Consider the following 22,929-nt stretch of genomic DNA (forward strand, 5'->3'; position numbering starts at 1 on the left):
CACCCGCTGGGCCTCTGTGGCTGTTGGCTGAGCTCCTGCTGTGTTTCTGGGACTGTCTTCTTCAGCTTGATAGTCCTCCAATGTCAGGATGGTGTGGGAGTTTCTCCTTCAACAGCAAATGTTTGCTTTATAGCATGAGCTTGCCAGGTCATTTTTTCAGCAGCTCCTTCATTATCCACAGTTATGTGGCTTCCTTTTCCTTTCGGTTCTTTGAAAAGCAAAACAGGATCATACACTGCGTAGAGAATGTGACTATAATTATTAGCATTTTTATACGTGGTATCACTCACTTGGGAAGATCTTTGTTTACTTCGCTATATTTTATATGTAGGTAGGAAGTCTCTATAAAAGGTTGAACGTAGATGTGTATATTGCTGAATTCTTAGTATTTCATCTTTAAAAAGCAGATCAAATACAATGTAAAAGAATCAAAAGAGGGCTGGAGAGATGGCTCAGGAGTTAAGAATGCCAACTCTTCTTCCAGAGGACCCGAGTTCAATTCCCAGCACCCACATGGCAGCTCACACCTGTCTGTAACTCCAGTTTCAGGGGACCCCCGCACCCATGGCAAAAATACAAATGCACATAAAAATAAAACAAAATGAAATTGTCTTTCCTGTGGCTTTGCTTTAAAAGAAGAAGAAGAAGAAGAAGAAGAAGAAGAAGAAGAAGAAGAAGAAGAAGAAGAAGAAGAAGAATTAAAAGAAATTACTAGTGAAGAAGACTGCGGTTATGTTGGACCTGGTAGCACAAGCCTGTAGTCCCAGCTATTAGGAAGCTGAGGCAGGAGGCTCAGCCTGGGTAACATAGCAAAACTTGGTGTCAGAGGAAAAAGCAAAGAGGCTGGCAATAGCTCAGCGGTCGATTGCATGCCTGTCGTGTATAAGGCTAGAGCACCCCAGTACACCCGCCCCCTAAAAAAAGTAAGACCAAAGTTTGATAGATGAGAGAGTGGAACAAGTTTGAGGCCATTCTCTGCCCACCCCTCCTCTTGCTCTTTGGACATCTCCTTCCTGTCCTGGATGCTCTGGAGGTTGTTTGTGCTCCAAGGCTTTAAAGTTTTCATTAAGACTCTAAGATCCATTGTAACTCAAGTTCCTCAGAACTGTCTTGGTAATGGGTCTCCAGTCACCACCTGAGCTTTTTGGAGGGAAGTTATTTGTTCTTCGTTCTGATTGACTAAGACTTTGGTAAGAGGATGGAGAGGAGTTAGTCAGAATTTCCTATCTTGATTCTTGTCACACGTGATGAGTTCAGTCCTAGTCAGCTGCTCTCGTGGTCTCTGGCAGTTACCCTCTCGGAGCCATGTTTGGTAAACGATGACCACAGCCCCTGCTGTACCAGGGATGTAAGTGGATCTCTGTGCCTGTGCCTGTATTAGGGTGTCTACCTGCCACTCGTCAATCATAAGTGTTGGCAAGATCTTGAGTGGCATTGCCAGTATAGTAGTAGTTCCTAGCCACGTGTGACACTTTAAATTTAAATAGTCCCGTTTTCCATTTCCATTAGCAACATCTCAAGTGCTTCTTCAGTAGCCACTTTACTGTTAGTGGCTCACAGACAGAAAAGCACAGCTAAAGAATATTTTCATCATCTCAGTCTCAGAAATTTCACATGGATAGGACTGACCTATGGATTAGCTCTCCATAGGAACAGCCTTGAGATTATGGACTCTTGAATATTCCTCTTTAAATTCACTGGACCTCTTAGGGAATATATAGCCTTTTAACTTAATATGAGGGCATTCAACATTTCTCTGCTTGCAAATTACAGGACAGTCTTCTAACATTAGCTTGAATCATAGGCATTTTCTTTGAACACCCATTCTAGTATCCTCATGAAGTAAGTGGTTGATTATGTTTCTCACCAGTGGTCTAGTACATCCTATTTTGGATGCTCCAGCATGTACCCATGTTTCCTTTAAGGCAATTTGAAGGCTAATAATGCTCAAACCCTCACCAATTACCAAAGAAATCCAAAAGCTGTAATAGGTGAAGTTTTGCCTTTATTGAGGAACAAAATGTTTTACAGAAGCGGAGATGCTCTGTTCATTCTAATCAGTCATTCAGAGTACCATCTCCATACTTGGAATTTTTTTTTTTTTAACTGCTTGGCCATTAGCTCAGGCCTGCTATTGTCTAGCTCTTACTCTTATATTCAGCCCATTTCTATTAATCTATACTTTGCCACGTGGCTCCTGGCTTACCAGCACCTTACATCTTGCTTGGCATGGCGGCGGCTGGTAGCTCTCTCCCCATGCTTGGATTAAAAAAAAAAAACAAAAACTCTATACTGTTAGGCTTGGTCTTCTATCAGCAGTATTTAAAAAAAAAAAAAGAAGACTTACTTTTTTGGGGGGGCATTGGTTTTATGACAGGACCCAATGAGCAAAATTGGTGACAACTAATTATAAAATACTAACATCCCCAGCATGCCATAGACATGAATTTGATCATGTTATGTCTCCGTGTCATTTTCCCCTTTCCTTGTTAAGTTCTCTTGAATGTGACTTTCCTGGTAGCTGTTAGAAAGAGCTTTTAGATTCCTCTAGGTTCCTTACAACCTAAAAAGAAAATCATAATATGCCCCCACCCCTCCCCTCCGTGTGTGTGTGTGTGTGTGTGTGTGTGTGTGTGTGTGTGTGTGTGTGTGTGTGTGTGTGTTTCTGCTAGCTAATTTGAAATCAACTAGACATATGAAGAGGGAACCTTTTCCAAATGCCCCCACCAGATTAGCCTCTGACAAGCCTGTGGTGCATTTTCTTGATTGGTGATTGAGACGAGAGGGCCCAGCTGACTGTGAGCAGTGCCACCCAGGGCAGGTGGTCCTGGATGCTCTAAGAAAGCCAACTGAGCAAACTAGTAACCTGCACCCCTCCATTTCCTCTGCATCAGTTCCTGCCGCTAAGTTCCTGCTCTGCTTGAGTTCCTGCCATGATTTTCTTCAGTGACAGACTGTGATATGGGACTGTAAGCTGCCACATACCCTTTCCTCTCCACGTTGCTTTTGGTCATGACGCTTTATTAGAGCAATAGAAATCCTCAGACAGTGATGTATGCTTGAGAGTATGTTCTGTGAGTACAGGCAGCTGCATATCACAGTGGAGGTGGTCAAGGGATGGTCTCAATATTAGTGCCTCTTCCAACTTCTCTGAACTAGAATCTCTTGTTTACTGCCATGTATAGATGTTTGCACCATACTAGTTGACCTGGGATCTTTGTATGGATTTTCCTGTCTCTGCTTCCCATCTCTCTTTGGGAGGATTTCTGGCTTTATGAGAGTTCTGGGCATCTGGACTCAGGTCTTTATGCTCAACACAGCAAGCAGTCTCCCCTCTGAGCCATCTTCCCAGCCTGTCCTTACAACTTCTATTAAGTCAGTATCGGACCTTCAGTGGCAACACCCTTCCTCACAGCAGTTCTATTGTTAAATCCTCCCTTCTTGGCTTTAGATCTCTTATATGTGTGTGTGTGTGTGTGTGTGTATACATATCTATCTATCTATCTATCTATATGGTATATATCTATATCTCTCTATATATCTGTATCTCTCTATATATCTATATCTCTCTCTATATATCCCATGCTTGAGTTTGGTACCTAGCTATTTTATGTAATAATTGTACAGAACATACTTCAATCTGTGGAGGGAGTGGCTTCAGGCTATGTGAGATGGCATATCCTTCCTGGGTGGAAAATGATCATCAAGTAGGTGTCCATAGCCTTCCCAATTAGTCTCTATCCTCAAAGCACTTGGGAGCGGGGTTGGTGACACAGCCGTTTCTTCACCATGCCACCCATCACCTCTTTGCTGGTTTCCTTGGCTCCAGTCCTGGCTAGGCTGCTACTGACTAAAGCCATTGGCAGTTGGATAAACTGCAGTTTAGAATCCCAAGCTCAGTGTTTGTGAAGAAATTCAGGGATACTAAAGGTTACATGGAGATTTTGTTGTAAGAAATTAAGAAGTCTTTTCACTATTAACAATTAAAGTATTCGTCTATTATGTCATATAAAGAACCTTTGAAAAAGAACAATATATTTTATTTTTCCCTTTTTTTTTCCATTCACCAGTATTGTTGAGTTCCTGTGTTTCTGTGTCATCCTTTTCAAGCCTTGCATATTTCTAAATGTGACAAGTACAAGTATATTTTCTCTTTGAAAGAATTGACTGCCTGAGTTGAATTGCCATTGTGTCCCCTGAGTTTCCGGTGGGTGAGTTTCTGAAATCTCTGTCCACTGTCGTCTTCTTTATACTTGCTGCCCTGAACATCATGTAGTGTGAGGCTAAATTTGTTCCTTCTGATGGATTTATAGGCCTTATACTTGATGCTACTTTTATAGGGTTTTGCATTAAAATAAAGGATAGTTTTCTAAATATCTCTTTAGACCCTCCCTCATTGTCTTGTATGGACGAGACATATTAAATGTGTTGATTGGGTCAGTTGACTTGGAAATATCTTAGAACTAGTGCCATTTGGGGTGTCTAGCCTTTGTGTGTGTATGTGTGTGTGTGTGTGTATGTTAGGTACCCCTTCTTTCAGCCCCTCCCCTGATCTGATCATGTCTTACGTGGTAATATAATTCTTTATTTAGTCATCACTTCTGGTCAGTGATCACTCTGTCTCAATCTCATTTAGACCTAAATGTGTTTTGAATGTACAGTGTTGGATAAATCCACATATTTTTGTGTCTTGGTGTTTGTATTGATAAATTGAAAATGAAAGTAATACTGATTTCTGGAGCTAGAGAGATGGCTTAGTGGTTAAGAACACTTGTGCTCTTGCAGAGGACCCAGGTTCTGTTCCCAGTATCCACTTGGTGGCTAACCACCTTCTGTAACTAACAGGGCATTAAGAGACCCGATGCCCTCTTCCAGCCTCTGCAGACACCAAGCACACATGGCGCACATAGAAAACACCCATACACATATAAAAGAAGTAAATATTTAATTAAAAAAGTATTACCTACTTCATCCTTGATGAGTGAATTAATCCCCATAAAACACTTAGACCGTATCAGAACTAGCGATTGGTCAATTGCAACCACTGGTTTTCTTTCGTTACAAAATCAATGAAAGCATTCGGTAAGTTCTCATTTGCCTTGTGGAATTAACAGTAGAATAAATTGCATGCATTATTACATGACAATTGTGGATCTTACATTTTTGTGTTAGTAAAATTCATAGTAACTTGGGTGTACACATACACAGTATTTTGTCATTTTTAAATAGTCATCGCTGAATAACACTGCTGTCACTTTTGTCTCTCAGACTTATGGATGGGTTTCTAGCATATGGATAGTGTCTGGATTTAGCCTGTAACAGATGCTGTGGGTATCATACGCAGATCTCCTTTCCTGGGCCAGTGCATCCATCTCCCAGCTGCTGTGGTACTGGCTGCTAATGACGCACACCTGTACCCTTCTCCAGAGGCCCACTCTTGGCTGACAGTAACTGCCCCGGCCAGATAGAATTCTGAGATCTGGTCCCAGCCCCCTCCAGGTACCCAGAGGTGGCTCATAGCCAATAACTTTACAGAGATATCCTGGCCTCTGGACCGGATATCTTATGTGATTCAGTCCAGACTAAGAGCTCCGTGGAGGATCAAGCTAGGGTGAGATATCTGAAGTCAGATCTTCGCCAAAATTCTTCCCTCATTGAGTAGACCTGTTTCACCCCTGGTTTCTCTCGGCAGCTTTCTTTCTGTAATCACGTGTGCTAGAAGGGCCATTTCAGGCTGTGCTTCTAGGGAACCTCACCTCCAATGTGGCTGGTCTGGTCTCAGAATGTCTTCCACATCCCCATAATCTGGGGTTTCAATTTCCTTGCCCTTTATTTTCTGTTTTCTTGATTCCCTCCTTTCTCGTGCATACCAGCTCTATTCAAGTCACTCCTGTTTGCTTATTTATTCTCATCGAATGCCCTTGATGCTTTATGTCCCTTGGTTTTTCGGTATGTTGTAAAGGTGACTTATCCTATGTTTTGGGATCTGAAAATTAGTTTCAGAACCCAAGTCAGCTGTACTTCCATGTCTTAGTTATTGTAAGAGTTGTATGATCTCTTCTCAACTCTCCGCGTTGTGCCAAGAGTAGAGTAAGCGCTCAATAGATGTTAGCTGCCTTCTCATGTGTGTTACTTTTTAATGTCTTTGCCTTGCTCTAGGTGAGCACCTTGGTGCCAGTACTTTAATAAACTGTTAATAGAGCCTCTCCATGTCCTAATTCTCATGGCAAATCGCAGCTGCTCAGTTTTACCCAGTGATGTGTTAGCTCGCCAGGCAAAGCAGAGGCCAGGCTGACTTGTACTGCCAGATTACTCTCTGCCCGGTGGGAGCTGCTGATATGACATCACTGAGCACAGAGCTGGGAAGAAATATACATATGTGGCTTTCGCAAGCCAGTGTACCCCAACTCTAGTCTGCACTGTTTGGGTCCTTTACATTTAGCACAGTATGTCACACGTGGAAACTAAATGTTCCATGCATGACCAAAACATAGTTATCAACTGATTAGGAGGGGACCACATGCCACAGATTAGTAAATTACTTATCTAATTCTTGTTATGTAACCAACTGCATCCATTCTGTTCACCTCAGATATTCACAGAGAGCTGATTGTATTCACAAAACAAAGAAATACAAGTGATTACTGTGGAATGGGAGCTATCTGTGCCCTTCATGGGCAAACTGGCTGCCCACATAATTCAGTCAGAAATACCAAGAGTGACAAAGACCGGCCTTCTGGAGATTCTCCTCTAAGCACCTTGCCTCATCAACACTATTCGTGTGCTCAATGGCCTCTTCTTTCTCCTCATGAGTAGTAAACGCAAGTGGATTTACACAGATATGTGAAAGGCCAAGATTTTAGTGGTTCGCAGATTTCAGTCTTTTGACATAAAAAGTTATTATGCTAATAACTCTCTACGTGGATTTAAACAAAGCTGCTCAGCTCTGTCTCAGTACAATTTCTGTTGCTACAACAAAATACAGACTGGGCAACATCTGACGAAAAGAAACTGACTGCGGGGCATGGGGCCGGGAAGTCCCAGGTTGAAGCTCCGCATCTGGTGAGGGTCACACTGTGTCTCGATGTGGCAGCGGACATCAGTGGTCAGAGAGCCTGGGCAGGAAAGTGTGGCTGTCCCTCCTTCCTGTCATAAAGCTGTATCCTATCATGGGGCCCTTGCCTTGTAACCCTGATACCTCCATAGGCTCCAGCTCCAAGGAGCGTCAACATAAAATTAAAGGCTTAAGTTTCCATCTTGCGAACACTTAAGGAATATTTCAAGCATAGCATTATTCTATTCAAAACTTCCACCAAATTTTCAGAAATGGGATGGTAAGATGCTGTGGTAAATGTCTAGGTCACATTGCTCTCTGAGTTTGGATGCCACTCTGTTTGTGGAGAGTGTAGTTCATTTAGGACTGATGAGCAAAGTCTAAAAATCCTTTTGACTTTAATGAAAGAAACTTTATCCTGGTCATTGATATAAAAGCATGAAGAACAATTTAAATGTCTGTGTTCTGCTTCTCGACTGTATCTACCTATCAGCTGTAATGCCCTTACCTATGTGGTCTGTAATTTTTAGATTCCTAGTCCACTCTAACACAAACTTTAGCACTCCCTTTTGAAAAGATACATTGTGTTTCCGGTAGGAATTGCTATTTGGGGTGTTTTAAGTTGATGAGAACTATTTAAAATGGAAATTTATTTTGTTTCCACAGGAGCTGATAATATCCGGAAATACTGGAGTCGTTACTACCAAGGATCTCAAGGAGTAATATTCGTATTAGACAGCGCCTCTTCAGAGGATGATTTAGAAACAGCTAGAAATGAACTGCACTCAGCTCTTCAGCACCCACAGTTATGCACTTTACCCTTTTTAATATTGGCCAATCATCAAGACAAGCCCGCAGCTCGCTCAGTGCAAGAGGTATGCATGTCTCCTTAGTGTCATGCTTCGTCCACTCGGTTTGTTTGCTTGTGTGTTGGGTCACTACCGCCATGTTGCAGTCTAGGGAGACATGTAACTATGGATATATGGGCCATGATGGTTTCGCCGTGAAGCAGAGCGCCCATTATTATTATGTCCTCACCTATTTATGTACCTAACCTTGCTTGAAAAACGCATTTTTTTTAAAACTGGAAGACATGCCTGGATATTTCTCTTTCATTTTGAAGAGGTAAAGGCCTACTTAACAATTTAATTTAACCCTTGAACTTGGTACCCTCTCCATCACCTTTCAGAGGAATGCACTGACTGTCCTTTCTACCACACATCATTTGGTCTCAGATGCCATGTTCTTGTCCTTCTGAAATACTTTCTATGGCTGAAAACCGATGTCTTGTCTTGCAAGTTCCATGCCACCAAATATATTTGACTATGGCTCTGCTCTTCCCTCTCCTCACCTAATTGCATTTCTTAGCTTGTTTCTTTCCTGTGAAAGTGTGAGGCTGTTCTGGGTAAACAGTGCCACTGTGAGCCAAGTGTGTGACTGCTAGCACTAAGACAATAAGATGTAAATAGCTTATGACTTAGGGACAGTGGAATCAAACCCCCTGCTGTATTGCCCTGCACCTGGATACATTTTTCTCCTCTCTCTCAGAAACCTGTAATGCCTCGAGTGATTTAGGATTAAAATGATTAATAGGAGTGATGTTGCCCTACAGTCTGAAGAAGTAGATAAGGAACCAAGAGCATAATGTGATTTAACTCCAACCTTCCCCCACATTTAGTGTGGGACCATGGTTAATAGCTTTCTTCTTGTGTCTGCCTTCTCAACAAATTGTTCTGAGTGCATAGGATTGACTTGGGTGATTTATTCTACTTTTATAGTATTAAATGGAAGAGGGGCTGTATAGATACTTTTCATTTGTTTAAAGAAAAAGGGAAATACAGTGATTTATTTCTCAGCCCACAAAGCTGACTGTAGCTGCTTTCTTCACATTCAAGACTTACTACTTTTTTACTTGATCGACTTGGGAAAATATATTTGATATTAATTAAATAAAACTAGCAGCCAGGTGATGGCAGTACACGCCTTTAATCCCAGCACTTGGGAGGCAGAGGCAGACAGATCTCTGAGTCCACGGCCAGCCTGGTCTATAGAATGAGTTCCAGGATAGCCAGAGCTATGCAGAGAAACCCTGTCTCAAGAAACCAAGAAAGAAAGAAAAGGAAGGAGGGAGGAAAAAGAAGAAAAAAGAAAAAAAAGAAAGAGAAAACGTACTGTGATCATGGTGCCTCCTGCATCTGTTCTTAGCACTCTGGTCGTGTGTTAACTTCTTGCCATGAGGCTTCCTGTCTGTTTGTGCTGTGAGGTGCTTTACTCAAAGTATATTGTCATTCTCATGGGCAATAAACAAGCTAAGTGTTACTATACAATACAGATAGACAGTATAGTTATGGATATGTTAAATGTGTGTATGTTCTGTTAGTATGAGATAGAGACAGAGACAAGTACCAACCAACCTTGAATCATTTCAATTGAGTTAGAGGTAGCTGACAGAATTTCTTTGGACTGCTAAAGAAACTTTTTCTTGGATATCAGATAATCAAGGCAGACATGTCTTTAAAGATTTATTTTTTATTATTTTCAATTCTGGAGAGGAGAGTTTGTGAATGTGGGTGTAGATGCCTTTGGAGACAGCAGGCATCAGATCCCCTGGGAACTGAACATGTATCCTCTGGAAGAGCAGTACATGTTCTTAACCATGGAACTATCTTTCCAACCCCAACAGATATATTATTTAAACTTAACCTGTGGCCCATGGGTAACCTTCTGTAGGAGTTAGAGATGCACATTGAATAAAAGAAGCTTCTAACTGATAATTGCTTCTGAGTATTCCTTGTGTATGTTTACTGGCTATTTTCCTTAAAAAAAAAAAAAAAAGCACAGATAATCCTTTGTGATTCACTAACATGTCTATAAATATGGAATATTTATAGATATTGTTGGAAAATAATCCCAAGCTTGTACATACTGGAATGCACGAGAGAACTTCATTTTCCTTCCCACTTGTCTCAACTTTTATTAATTTTCCTAGAATGTTTTGCTCGTAAATAGAATTTATATAATACCAGTTTGAGGATGTTTTTAGGTAAAGCACTTCCCTTGTCCTATCAACATATACCGTATAGGCACATGTTAACAGAGCATTTTGGAATACTTTGTAGGGTAGGGAGAAATTCCTTGGTAGACCTTGAGGTTTGTAGGAACACAATGAAGTGTTCACCCTGGCTTTGGTTTGACTGAGAAAAGAAAGAGAAGCATCCCATCTTTCTCTTGATGACAAAGAGGTTACTCTCTATAGTGTGTTTATATAATGCCTGGTTGAAATACTCTCAGGAATGTTTTAAGAATTAAATCAATACCTTATTGTTAGCATAAAAATGGAATTGTGAAACTGAATCTTCTGTGTTGTATAAACAATACCCTCAGCTGGTTGGGAACAGCAGGCCTGTGTAGGAAATTTAAAGGCAAACAGAGTCCCATGTTACTCGGAATACGTTTTAGACATGTATTTAGATATATCTTTAGACTTGGTCACCTTTTTGCTCTTTTTTCTTTCATTAAGATACCAATTGCTCTGTCTTATAGCTTTACAGATGTTTCGTTTGTGCCTATTAGTTTATGTGTAAGTTGGTTGATGCTTGTGAGTGTTAAAAAGGTGATATTTTGCCCTGCAAAGTATCTGTGACTTTTAAGGGAGAAATCTGCTCGAAAAAAAATCACAGAATATGCCCTCAGTTTAGCAGGAAGCACTAACAATGAGACGCAGTTAGAAAAAGCAATGTGAACTTAGGCTTAGTGATTCCTCTCTTCCTAAAAAGTATTATATTTTATGTTTTCTGGGGGAAATGTGCCAGGATTTGTCCTGTCACTCGAGTAAAATTAAAGAATTCACTTGTTTATTAAGATAACTGTTAACTCAAAAGCGGATGGAAGCCAGCGAGATGCAGAGGAGAAAGGTGACTGGTCGCCAGGATTCCAACGAGATAAAAATCATCAGGAAGTTCAATATTTTAGCTCCGTCTCATGCTGCGCATGTTGCTTTCTGTATGGAGCACAGAATTAAGAAAGACAGACACTGGTTAAAATTACTCCATAACGCACAAGTGGGCAATGTGCCCAGCTATCTCATTGCCCCTTGAGAAACAAGCGGGATCTTGTAGGTAGCGTATCTTCACTTTCTATATATATATTTGGTCATGATTTGTCCAGCTCACCAGTATTGTAAGATTTTGTATCTTGAGAATTGATAGTAGGAACATTCGTTGTTTCTTAACAAAGTAAAAGAAAACAAACATGGGAGAATACTGGGTGAAAGAACACCCTACGCTGTTGGAAAGGCCAAGCAATTCTTCTACCAGATGTTTGTTGTGTTCGCTCTGGGGAGGTGTGGTTACCGCAGTTTTCCAGGATATATTCATATCGTCTCCTTTTCCCTATGGAAAATGTACTAGAAAAACTATGCTTACGCCAAGTGGCCCGCTTGATAGATTGGGAGAAAATCTGGTCTAATTTAAATGGTAAAGCTATAAAATGAGAACTCTTAAGAGTAAATAGTTTGGCTTTTTATTTGTATTGAATTGTAATTGTATCTAATTTGTTTTACAACTCCCCTTGGAGAGCATACTTCAGTTCTGAAGTTACTCAGTAGATCAGGAGTATTTTATGAGAAGTTAAGTTGATATAATACCCAATAAATGTAATCCTATTTTCCCTGTACACAGTTGCTGACTGCCGTTCTTTTACTTTCTGGCTTTTTAAAAATCTTATTTTCGTTTTATTGGTTTTTACCGGGCCATATAAAATGACACATTTTGTTAACATGAAAGAAACAGTCCATATTTTTAGCAGTTTCACTTGATTTGATGTTTATAGGTATCCTTAATCCAAAAGTACCTAACTTTTTAGAAATGCTAAATTAAAAATGCATTATTGAATATTTTTATTACTGCAAATATTAATTGAAAAATATGAATACCATGAAACAGAATTTTGAAGCAGAATTATGAGGCCCAGTGACTTGATTAATTTCAAGCTTCATTAACTATAGCTTAGAAAAATCCAGGTTCTAAATTAGAGTGTCAATATTACATTTAAAATTTGTGATTATAGTGTCTACTAATTTTGATGAAGTGTGCATGGAGCTCAGTGTTCTATTTGAAAATAATATAGTAGAAGTGTAAGGGAAATCTTTACAAGTGCCCTTGTAAATATCGGCTTCTTTAGACCATGTTTCTTAGGGATTTATGCATTCAAATTTTCTGAATTATGTACTGAATCTTTAGGGTTTTCACTTTATAGACAGCCGCTGTCTTCTGGAAGAAGGATACACGTGAATTTGTCACCCTTAATTGTAATTGTTTATAGATAGTCTTCACATTGCATGCTTTTTTCCCCCTTTTCTTTATTATATGTCACCAAATAATACATCTCTAGTTTGCTTTTTTTTTTTTTTTTTTTTGTCTGATTATTGCTCAACTATAGGCTAGTTTTCTTTAGTGGTTCTATGAAGGAACAAGTAAACAAGGGTAATCTCAGAATTTCCACAGTGACAAATCTGTTCTTAGAAAATGCACATTAAGTCCCTGTTAAAATTGCACAAGGCAGTTAGTTTGACTGAATATATCACTTTCTGTGTATGGAGGAAAATGTGTTTTCAGAGGGAAGTGTGCTATACTTAAAGTCTAAAGAATTCTCCATGTATCTTGACCTGCTTCTTGGCAGCATTTGAGAATACTGATTTGATTTCACACACAGCAGTGTACATACCTATGGTGTGAGCAGTTTGGAAACTCCCTTATGGGACATATACTTACTCTAAAATGATATAAGAGATAGAGATAATTCTGTCCGTTCCTTACAGATGTACTCCACACTGTTACAATTAAATTTTGGGAGGTAATGACAGGGTTTGGGAGTCCGTTCTCCAGTGAATGACTCAGACATTTCTTAAAAATGTTTCTTGACCTATAAGAAACGCTAAGTTAGCAATCACTTCATTAGTAGCAAAAAAAATCATCATAAAAAGTACATTTTAAAGAGCAGCTTTTAAGCTGAGGGCACTAAAAGTACAGTTTGTGTATCGTACAGCCATTCAAGTTTCCATATGCATTCCTTGAGAAAAGAAGTTAGTCCTTGGTTGTACATCTGTCCAGCTTGCTGTTACCAGTCTACTGGGTAATGAGAGTGTCCCATGTCTGTTGAAAACTAATAAAATTCTCACTTGCTAACAAATTTGTTACTTCAGAGAGGGACATTTTTTACCCAGAAAAATATTTAGATGGGACAAGAAAGAAACACATTTCAAAGCACGTGCCCCCCCCCCCCCAAAAAAAAGGTTTCCTGTCCATTTTCTCCTTCTCTTCAGTGTTGGGCAAGACTTGACCTTAGGTAAAGCTGGAAACCTCTGTAAAGACTTCCGTGTCTTGTTCTCTCTTAGCCTGTGCAGAGGCTCCCTGCACAGTTCAGTAGTTCTCCCTCAGCTTCCTGTCTTCAGGCCACAGTTTCCCTTCAGCTGTCCCAGGTTGACCCCGCTTCTCCTGCAAACCTTCCCTGTTTTCCACGAGGTCCTTGGTCAGAGTGGTACCGTTTTCTAACTTCTCCAGAATCGAGTGAAACTCCTCAGAACTGGATTTCTCTTTATTTTCTCCTGCTCAACTCACCTCTCAGTGTTCCCGTTTTCCCAGGAAAATTACCCCAAGATGACATCACATCAGAACGTCTTCCTCAATGCCCATGGCCACTTTAGATGCATACCCCGATCTCTGCTAGCATCCTGGACTTATTCAGACTGTAATATTAAAATGACTTACATCTTAACTTTGCTGCCAACCCCTGAAATTCGTAAGCTCCTTGAAGGACAGACTATGGCTTGTTTGTGTCTCTGTCCCATGTTGTGATTTGAAAGAATGACTACCTCTAGGTCTTTTCCCACATGCATTCCTGCTGGCCCACTGCCGCCCGCTTTATCCAGATTGCTGTGAGCTATCTTTTTTTTTATTCCAGCTCATCCATTCCCATCTAGAGGAATACAAAAACGTTGATTTTTGTTTTTTCCCCCTGTGTTCCAAACTTGCTGTTTGAATTTCCTGAGCACCATACAGGCAGTGAATCCTCAGCACCCACCCAGTAAGGCAAGTTAAGGTTTTTAGAGCTGTAAGCTGTTAACTTACTGTTTTTGCCGACGATAATTGATTTGGTGTGCTTTCACTTGTGTTTGTCACTACGAGAGCTGCTTAATAGTGTTACTTTTTACTATTTTCCTACCGAAATCCTCATGGGAAGCAGCACATCTTCTGACCAAACAGTAATCTTATAAGTCATTTTAAGGAAATTGCCGATTGTAACCGTAGTGGACTAGTTTCATTTACTAACCTCGGACACTTTTTCTGTTTATATTTCTCTTGTGAAAAGCAATGCATATGAAATTCTGAGGGAATATAGTTGAGATGGTTTTCAGCTAATCAATACAATTTAATAAAAAGAATTTTAGTCTGTAATAAAATCATTTCTTACATTGGTGAAACTTAGGACTTTTAAAAATTATTTTTCTTATTTATATATGTAAATATTATAATGAAGAATCATAACTGTTGAAGTTAGAGACCTATTTTATAAAACAGTATTGTGTCTTGTCTTTTCAAAGCAATGTGGATTTAAGCAATTATAAAGATATGTTACCCCTCTACCTATATTTTAAGTTTGTATTCTGTAAAACTTAGTATTTCATTTATTGTTATTCACTGGAGGCAGTAAGTTATTTTTGAGACAGAAATTTATAGTGCCACTTAGAGGGAGCACTTCGTCTTTATTTATTTATTTGTTTACTTCATTTGCTAAAGAAAACTCAGTCACAGTCCTTAACTAACAAAGTTAATAAAACATTTGTCGAGTTAAATTAATTTGGAGATAGACACCTAGTTAATGTCAGTAAGTTGCTTTGAAGATAAAAAGCACAATAAGCGTTAGTTATTATCATTATGATAATTATTATCATTATTATTATTACATAGTGTCTGCTTAAAAAATACCCTCAGTTTCTCTGGAATGGCTGAGCCTAATGAGAGGTTAATATGCTGGATTTTGTCCAGGGCTAAGGATTTGAGACTTAATACAGTAAAGATTTTTTTCTCTCCTTCTTTAGATCAAGATGTTTTTGTCCCCCCCACCACCACCACACCTCCCTATTTAAAAAAACTTCCTTTAGATTTGGTAACCAGGGAGTTATTTTTAAAAGTTTCTTTCCTTATATAACTTCTGAAAGCATTGTCTAGATTTTTTTTTAAGAGTCTGGAAAGTTCATGATTAATTTCTATTCACTGATCTTGTCTCTTAGCTAACTATTTCTAAGTTGAAGAGAGCTCAAAATTATAATTTTTTATTTAAAAAATAGAGCATGAACTATGCGAATGAATTATGGAAACTTCACTAGTCCTTATTATTTTAAAAAACCATGAGAGTCTGTCTTTGGGAAATTGTAAGAGCTATAACTACCTAACTTAATCTCAGTGAGAATATCTTTTGGGAAGTTAGGTTCTTAAGAGTGAAAACCTTCAAAATGATGAACAATTCCTTACAAGATAAATTCTCGAAGAGATAACTGCAAAGATGTCTCAGACGTCCAGAGAAAAGAAAATAGTGAAACATTGTGGCAAGCACATGCAGAAAAGTCAAATATACTCCCAGCTTCATAATCAATAAGGCATTAGTGACATGTCTGAAGAAGACATTCCTTAATATTATTGCAAATTAAGTAATAAAAGACCCCAAGAGAATGAAAGAAAAGGTGGCTGGAGCCACTGAATTACAATTGACAACCTAAAGGCAGTTGAAGAACCAATTGCTGGAGTGATTGCAAAGCTATTCATATTGTGCAGCAGACAGAGCACACCAGAGAGCTGGAACAATGCCTTCCGTTCAGCAATATTGCTTCAAAAGAATGGAAAGAAGGGAACGGGAAGAGCCACTGACCCCGAGACCGATTTCCAGGCAGCTGCACAAACTATATACTGTAATTAAAGGTTTTGACCAGTAATCACGGCAAAGCCAGACCCCAGAAAGTCTGGGGAGCCAGCAGAGTTTATAATGAGACCGGCATACTTCCCTACAGCATGGAATAAGCAGGTAAGGAAGCAGTCCACTTCTGGCCATGACTGAAAACACTCTGCTCTGATCGCTCAGATTTGAAAATCACATGTGCATGGCCTCTTACCTTTAAGGACAAAAACATGAAATAAAAAAATATTACTTGCTTTCAACTTCTGAGATGGGTAGAGCTCTGTGACTTAGAGGGATACTTTCCCTTACCACCTTAGTTCTTCACCTATGAATTACACCTGCTTGGACAAAAACAGGGAACCTTGTGCCAGCAACATCACTAATAGACTGAGGACAGCTTAACAGTGGGCATTCTTGCTGTGCACACTGACACTGATAGTGAGTACTTACTTGCCTGCAGGACCTCCACACTTTCATTTACTGGAATCTACAATCTCTTGGTTTTTTGTTTTTTTTTTCTCTCTTTAGTAATAATCCCTTTCTGTAGAATTCTGCACCTGAGCCACTATGTCTTAATTAGACATTCATATAACAACAATTAAGGAAATTGACCTAGTAGTTGCAAACAAAGATATAATGCATGCTTTTAAACTAGGTTGTTCTATGAGAGCTGATGAAAAATGACATCTCATTTTGAAGAATCCACATTATTTTCTTCTGGCTGAACCCAATCATGATCTTTGCCTGTTTTGATATTTTGTTATCTGAACAATGAAGTGATAATTACCTTCTTTACCAGAAATTGCAATGTCTAAATTTGTATGCATATAAATCCTTAACCCCCAAATTTTAAATATTTCCTACTGCATAAGAGCAGTTTTAAGAATTGTCTTTGTGTTTATTTAGGCTTATAATTTAGCAAATTTGGGTGCTAGATTCGGCTGTGCCAAGCACAGTGGAGAGAGATTACTTTAGTTCATACTACACCTGAAATGAGGTCTTGAGGTCTTTAACGAATACTGTATAGACAGTGGTCGGATGGAACTTGTTCCATCAGATATCTGGGATCGCTTTCATAAATGTGAACTTAAGCCAACTGAGCCATATGGGAAGAGGACTCTGTATATGAGCTGTGAAATAATTGAGAGATTGCGTGGAAGCATATAATTTTAACATTTAGAATTTGTCAAATATTTATTGTTAAAGTTATGACTATTATAATAATTTGTCAAGCCAAAATAGGGCTTTGTTAAAAAGAGCCAAGGTGGAAGATCTGGGTAGCTTGTGCACACTTTAGACAGGAACAAAGAAACAAAAGGAGACAGAGCTTGCTAAGAAGTCTTAGGGAACAGCTGATGGGGGAATTCTAATTCTTAGCTGTTCTGTAAAAGCAAGGTGTTCTCTCACCAGACATTAGCATAGTTAACAGAAAGATGGAATAGTCACTCCAGGATGCATAAAGACAAACCAGAAAAGATCTTGAGTTGGAGATGTCACTCCCATGCACTCAGTCATATCTCCAATGCCACCGCTTTTATTCTGCAAAAGCATATGTTTGTACGCTGATGCTCCGGCTTTTAAAAACGTGAAAGTACACTCTTAAGAAAATGTACCTTTCTCTCTTCCCTACACAAAGATTTACATTTTAATTCTACAGTATTTTCATTTAAACTAGTACTTGCCCATTTTGTTGGGTAACTCTAAAATTTGAATTATTTAAATGGATGATCAGAGATTATTGTAAATGTGTGTTGCATATCTGGGCCAATAAAGGTAGATGCCAAATTACCATATTTTTTTACTGATGGTTTTATTTTAGCTAGGTTTAGGTTTGGCTGTCTGACTATCTTTTGGTTGATTTTTTTTTTTTTTTTTAACTAGGTTACTCTGACTTTTTCAACGACTTTTGTATTAATTAAGTCCAGTATTTTAGTGAAAATGGGCTTTCAGGTAAAGCATGAGATGACAAGGTTGCTTGAGCAATGGCTTATTATTAAGATAATGTTTTTTTATTTTCTGGTTGATTTTTTTTTTTTTTTTTTTTTTAAGATTTATCATCTTGTTTCCGTGGGTATGAGTGGTTTGCTGTATGGATTATATACACTGTGCATTTGCCTGGTACCCACAGAGGCCAGAAGAGGGAGCCGGATCCCCTGCCACCATGTGGATGCTGGGAACTGAATCCATACCTGTGCTAGAGCAGAAAATATTCTTAGCCACTGAGCAATCTCTTCAGCCTCATGTTTTGTTTTGTTTTTAATTTTTAGTGATTGCTTTTAATTTTATCTTGTCATCTTAACAGAGCCTCTTTGTCTCCCCCCCCCCCCTTTTTTTTTTAAATTTTTCGAGACAGGGTTTCTCTGTGTAGCCTTGCCTGTCATGGAACTGGCTCTGTAGACCAGGCTGGCTTTGAACTCAGAGTTCCGCCTGCCTCTGCCACCTGAGCGCTGGGACTAAAGGCGTGCACCACCACTGCCTGGCTGTTTTCTTTACTTATTATGAAGATTTCTTTATCCTATGAGGTTTTTCTCTTTTGGGGGAGGAAAATGCAATCTTTCTTGGGGGGAGGAAAATGCAATATTTTTATGATTTCAAATCTTGTGGAATACTTTTAATAATTGACAACATTAATTGAAATAATGTAGACATAGAAAGATTTATACTAACTATGGCTATGCGTCCATAGACATTGTTTGTTGATAAAACAGTCAATATAGTTTTTTATATATTAAAATGAAATACAGAGATCCTAATAACTTTTTATTAGTAGTAGTTAGTTGGCTTCAAGCTAGGATGTGCCATATAATTCACACCCCCCCACCCACACACCACCCCCGTCCCGTGTGTGAGCATATAATTCTTTAAGCATGGTAATGCTCAGCTGGAAGAAAACATGCTATTAAATATCATCAAAGCTGGACATTAATGTGCATGCCTTTCATCTCCACACCCAAGAGGTGGAGGCAGGTGGATCTCTGTGAGTTTAAGGCTATGTTGGTCTATGTAGTGGGTTCTAGGTCAACCAGGATTACATAGTGAGACCCTTTACTTAAAGGAAATAAAAAGTATCATACTTTTAAGATGTTAAAGAAAATGATATGGATATAATTTCTAGATTTATTTTCATTGGGGTTTTAGAATAACTTCTGCCATTGAAGTTTATTTATAAACTTGTAAGTTTTTAAAAAGTAAGCTTAAAGAGGTAACAATCCATTCCTCTGTCAATTAAGTTTCTGTAGAAAATATATGTCTTTTCATTTGGAGTTCCATGGAATATTATGTAATCTTTTTTAAAAAAAAAATCATAAAATTTTAAGGAGGACAGACAAATGCTGAGTGGTTCTCTGTTCTGCCCGTGCACTCTGCTCAGCTTTGCTCTACAACTGTGTCTTCAGGAAAGCAATTTGGCTACCAAATTTTGAATGTCAGAAAGTTGGAAATACCAATCTCATGGAATTTTGCTTACCAACAAAATGAAATGTAGACTGTATATTAATATAATTATCTTACAGTGAGATATGGTCGGTTCAAGTTATTACGTTTGATCTCTGGTTACCAAGGCTTGTCTTTTAAGCAGCTTATTGAGTCCCATGAGAGAGCTTAGACAAGCCTTGATCTCTAATTTTGCAAGAAAGATTCGTGTGTGATTATGTGAAGCTGTGAATCTCAGGTAGGATGATTTCAATTCTGAAAGTTTTCAAACATACAGATGAGTGAAGAAAAGAACATAACGGGCCCACTTACCCATCCACCATGTAGACGTAGCAAGTGATAACATTTACACAGCATGCTTCAGATCTTTTCCGTCCAGAAACAGACCATAAAAGAGGACTTTGAAGCTCATGTCGTTGCTCTCTCCTGACTGACTTTTTCCCATCCTCACTCTTAAAAAAGTTGGTGTCATCTTGAAGTTGTGAGTGTCTTATCTAGTACACCTTTTCATGCTTCACTACCCATAAATGTTTCTAAGTTAGGGGCAAGTGATTTCAGTGATAAGGAGATTAATAGCCATGAAGTTGAACACAGACATTTAAATTGTTCTTCATGCTTTTGTATCAAAATAAGTGAGTAATGTATTTTAATATACTTTCAAATGACATGTTTGAGAGTATGTATATGGGATATGTATGTCCTGGTTCATCCCTTTTCAGTGATCTGTGTATTCTAGGACATGACCTCCTCTACAAGTGTTGATGTATCTATCCCCTTACTGATGAAATTTAAACTGTTTCTGGGTTTTTCTGGTCATAAACAAAGCTGCTGCTGAATAGCTTTGAATGTGTTTACTTGTGCATACATGCCAGCATTTCCCAAGTAAAATTGCTCTCACAAAATTGAAGTCACTGGGACCTAGGATAAAGCATTGAACCTAATGGATATTCATCTTTGGGTTTGGACATGACTGATGATGAGACTCAGAAATTGGGCTTCTGGGGGCTAGATAGATGGCTCAGGGGTTAAGGGCTGTTCTTTCAGAGGATCCCGGTTCAATTCCTAGCACCCACATGGCAACTCACAACTGTCTTGTCATTTCAATTCCAAGGGACCTGAACCCTCACACAGACATACATGCAGGCATAACACCAATGCACATAAAAATAAATAAATTAACAAAAAAAAAAAAAAAAAAAAAAGAGATCAGGCCTCTGGATTCAAGTCCTTCCTACTGAGCAGGTGAGTAAATCGCAGACAGACATTGAATTTGTTTGTTCATCTGTAAAATGGGATAAGCCTAGACCCTGTAATATGAAGTTACAACATGCCCCCACGGTTGGGTATGCCCGGCAGACCTAGACAGTTCCGCCTGGCTATTTCCGGTTCAAAATAGCCATTTCCAGGTCAAAACGTCTTGCGTGACCAGGACCCCGTGGCTTTGCGTGGTTGCGTACAGCGCACAGCGCAACCATGTGATCTTCGGGCATGCGTGGAGTAGCCACATAAGTCCGTGTATGCAGGCGCTGCCCAGCCTTTATAAGCTGGTGCCGTGTTCCCGGCCTCACTTTCTCTTGACCACGTGTGTTTTTCCTAGGCCTGTCCACATCTGTCTCTCTCTTTCCTATCTTAACAAAACTCTTGTTAGTGGATTTGTCGTTCCGTGACATTTCCTCGCAGGGTAAGAGCGCCGCCAAATAGCTAACACCCTGTCTCATAATGAGGAGCAAAGCTTAATGAAGGACTCCACACAGTGCCCTGTCTTCCCTGCTCCTGACAGGGCCAGTACTGAGTCCCAGGAGGTCAACTCTGAACTGTGCCTGCTGTGGGGCCATACCTCAGGACTGTCCCTCAGACTCACAAAAGCAAAACAGAAAGAGGTCCAAGTTAGGCACACTTCATGTGCACTTGGGAGTGTTCTTAAAGACTGCATTCCAAATACAAGGAAGAAAGGGAGTTCCGAAAAGCACAGAAGAACACTGAAGACATTGTACAGCTTGCGGTTCTTGTCAGAGATCACTGTATTGGTTCACTTTCACCCAGACAGATATTAAGAGTATTCTTGTCAAACGTTCTCTCTTCACCATGAGGTAATCAAATGTGCTGTTCTATGAGGAAGAAACCAGAAAAATAAAATCTTGTGCTGTTTTTTTGTTTGTTTGTTTGTTTGTTTGTTTTCCACTTGTGGAATCTGATAGTAAATTTTGTTGTAGACCAGTCATTCTGTTCAGTTCCGATAGGCCACGTTTGCAGTACTGTTAAATTATCTTCTCTCCCCCAACTGCCAAAGCCGGTGTAAAATGTGCTCCCTTGAGAGGGCACGAAATGATGGTGGTGGCAGTCTGTGGGAGAGGTGTGGGCCACCTGCAGAGGCTGATGGCCTCCCTGAGGCCCCGAAATCTGCCTTTCATGGCCTGTGATTGACAGCCTGCTTGTTTCTTTGAAGGCCTGAGAGGTTGCTGGGATTATTTTAGAGTGTACGTGGCGCCAGTTCCTTCACATTTAAATAGAATCTCCTCGAGCATTAAAGGTGGATTACTTTGTATTACTTTTATTGCTTTTCAAGTGTTTTTGGAAACATGTAAGAGTTCTCCTAAAAACTGGATTTCCTGGAATGTGCTTTCTTTTAGGGAAATTTTAAGAATTTGTCGCAGTCTTTTTAAGAGTCTGAAGCTTATCAGCCAATGGGACCTGATTAAAGCAAATTACTTTGTTCAAACTGCAAACAGGGTGTGAGGGGGGAGCTCATCCTATCTCTATGTTCCTGCTAATAAATCAGACCTGTGTGGGTCTAACAAAAAACGAGGGTGTGCTTTTTTTCCTCCTTCGTTCTCAGTTTCTTTTGATCATTGATCTGGGTGACCCCACGCTTGGGGTTTTTTTTCTTCATTTGACATGGACAGATTTTTGAAGTATAGCTCTCCTTTGGGAACCCCGGGCAGTTCCACTTGACTAACCTGTGATCTAATGAGCAGTAATGCGGAGCTCCAGTGGCCATTTTGTGGGCTTTGAGGCAGGATGGCTAGACAGAGTGCGGCAGAAAGGCATGTCTGCGGAGAAAGGGGCGGCCGGGTGATGGAGCGGTGTGAGAAAGACTTGTTAGCCCACATTAGTGTGCCTGACTTACTTCACAACAGGTCAGGAAAGGCCAGCAGCAGGGTTGTCCTGGAACTGCGAAGTTGAAAACCCGGTATTAGAAAGCTTTCAGATCCCTGAGATTCTACATTAATTCCATTAATTCCCAAGTCGGTTTTTCACTCACCTCTGAATTGCAGCCCAGTGCACCTTCGTTTTCTCCCACCTTGCATCTGTTTATAAAATAATTATATGCCCCTCAAGTCTTTCGCTGCTACAGTTCTTCATGCTTGGCCTGTTTTGCAGCAAGGATATGAAAGAAGCCAAACCACACAGGGTTTCTGCACTCCCTGCTCTGGGTTCAACCCTTAATGAGGAGCCCATCCATCGTTCCCGTTTGGAACTGGCCTAAGAGT

The 22,929-nt window shown here is 39.7% G+C and overlaps 1 protein-coding gene across 1 annotated transcript in view; it reads left to right on the forward strand.

The window, feature by feature from the left end:
* The window catches only part of Arl15 (ADP ribosylation factor like GTPase 15), a 273,220-nt gene that overhangs the window by 78,136 nt on the left and 172,155 nt on the right, over positions 1 to 22,929 (forward strand). Inside the window, exon 4 of the mRNA XM_036207377.1 lies at positions 7,721 to 7,929. Coding sequence (XP_036063270.1) covers positions 7,721 to 7,929 — 209 coding nt within the window. The remainder of the gene's footprint in view (positions 1 to 7,720; positions 7,930 to 22,929) is intronic.

The sequence above is a fragment of the Onychomys torridus genome, chromosome 15 (genome assembly GCF_903995425.1).
Source record: "Onychomys torridus chromosome 15, mOncTor1.1, whole genome shotgun sequence".
Lineage (NCBI taxonomy): Eukaryota > Metazoa > Chordata > Mammalia > Rodentia > Cricetidae > Onychomys > Onychomys torridus.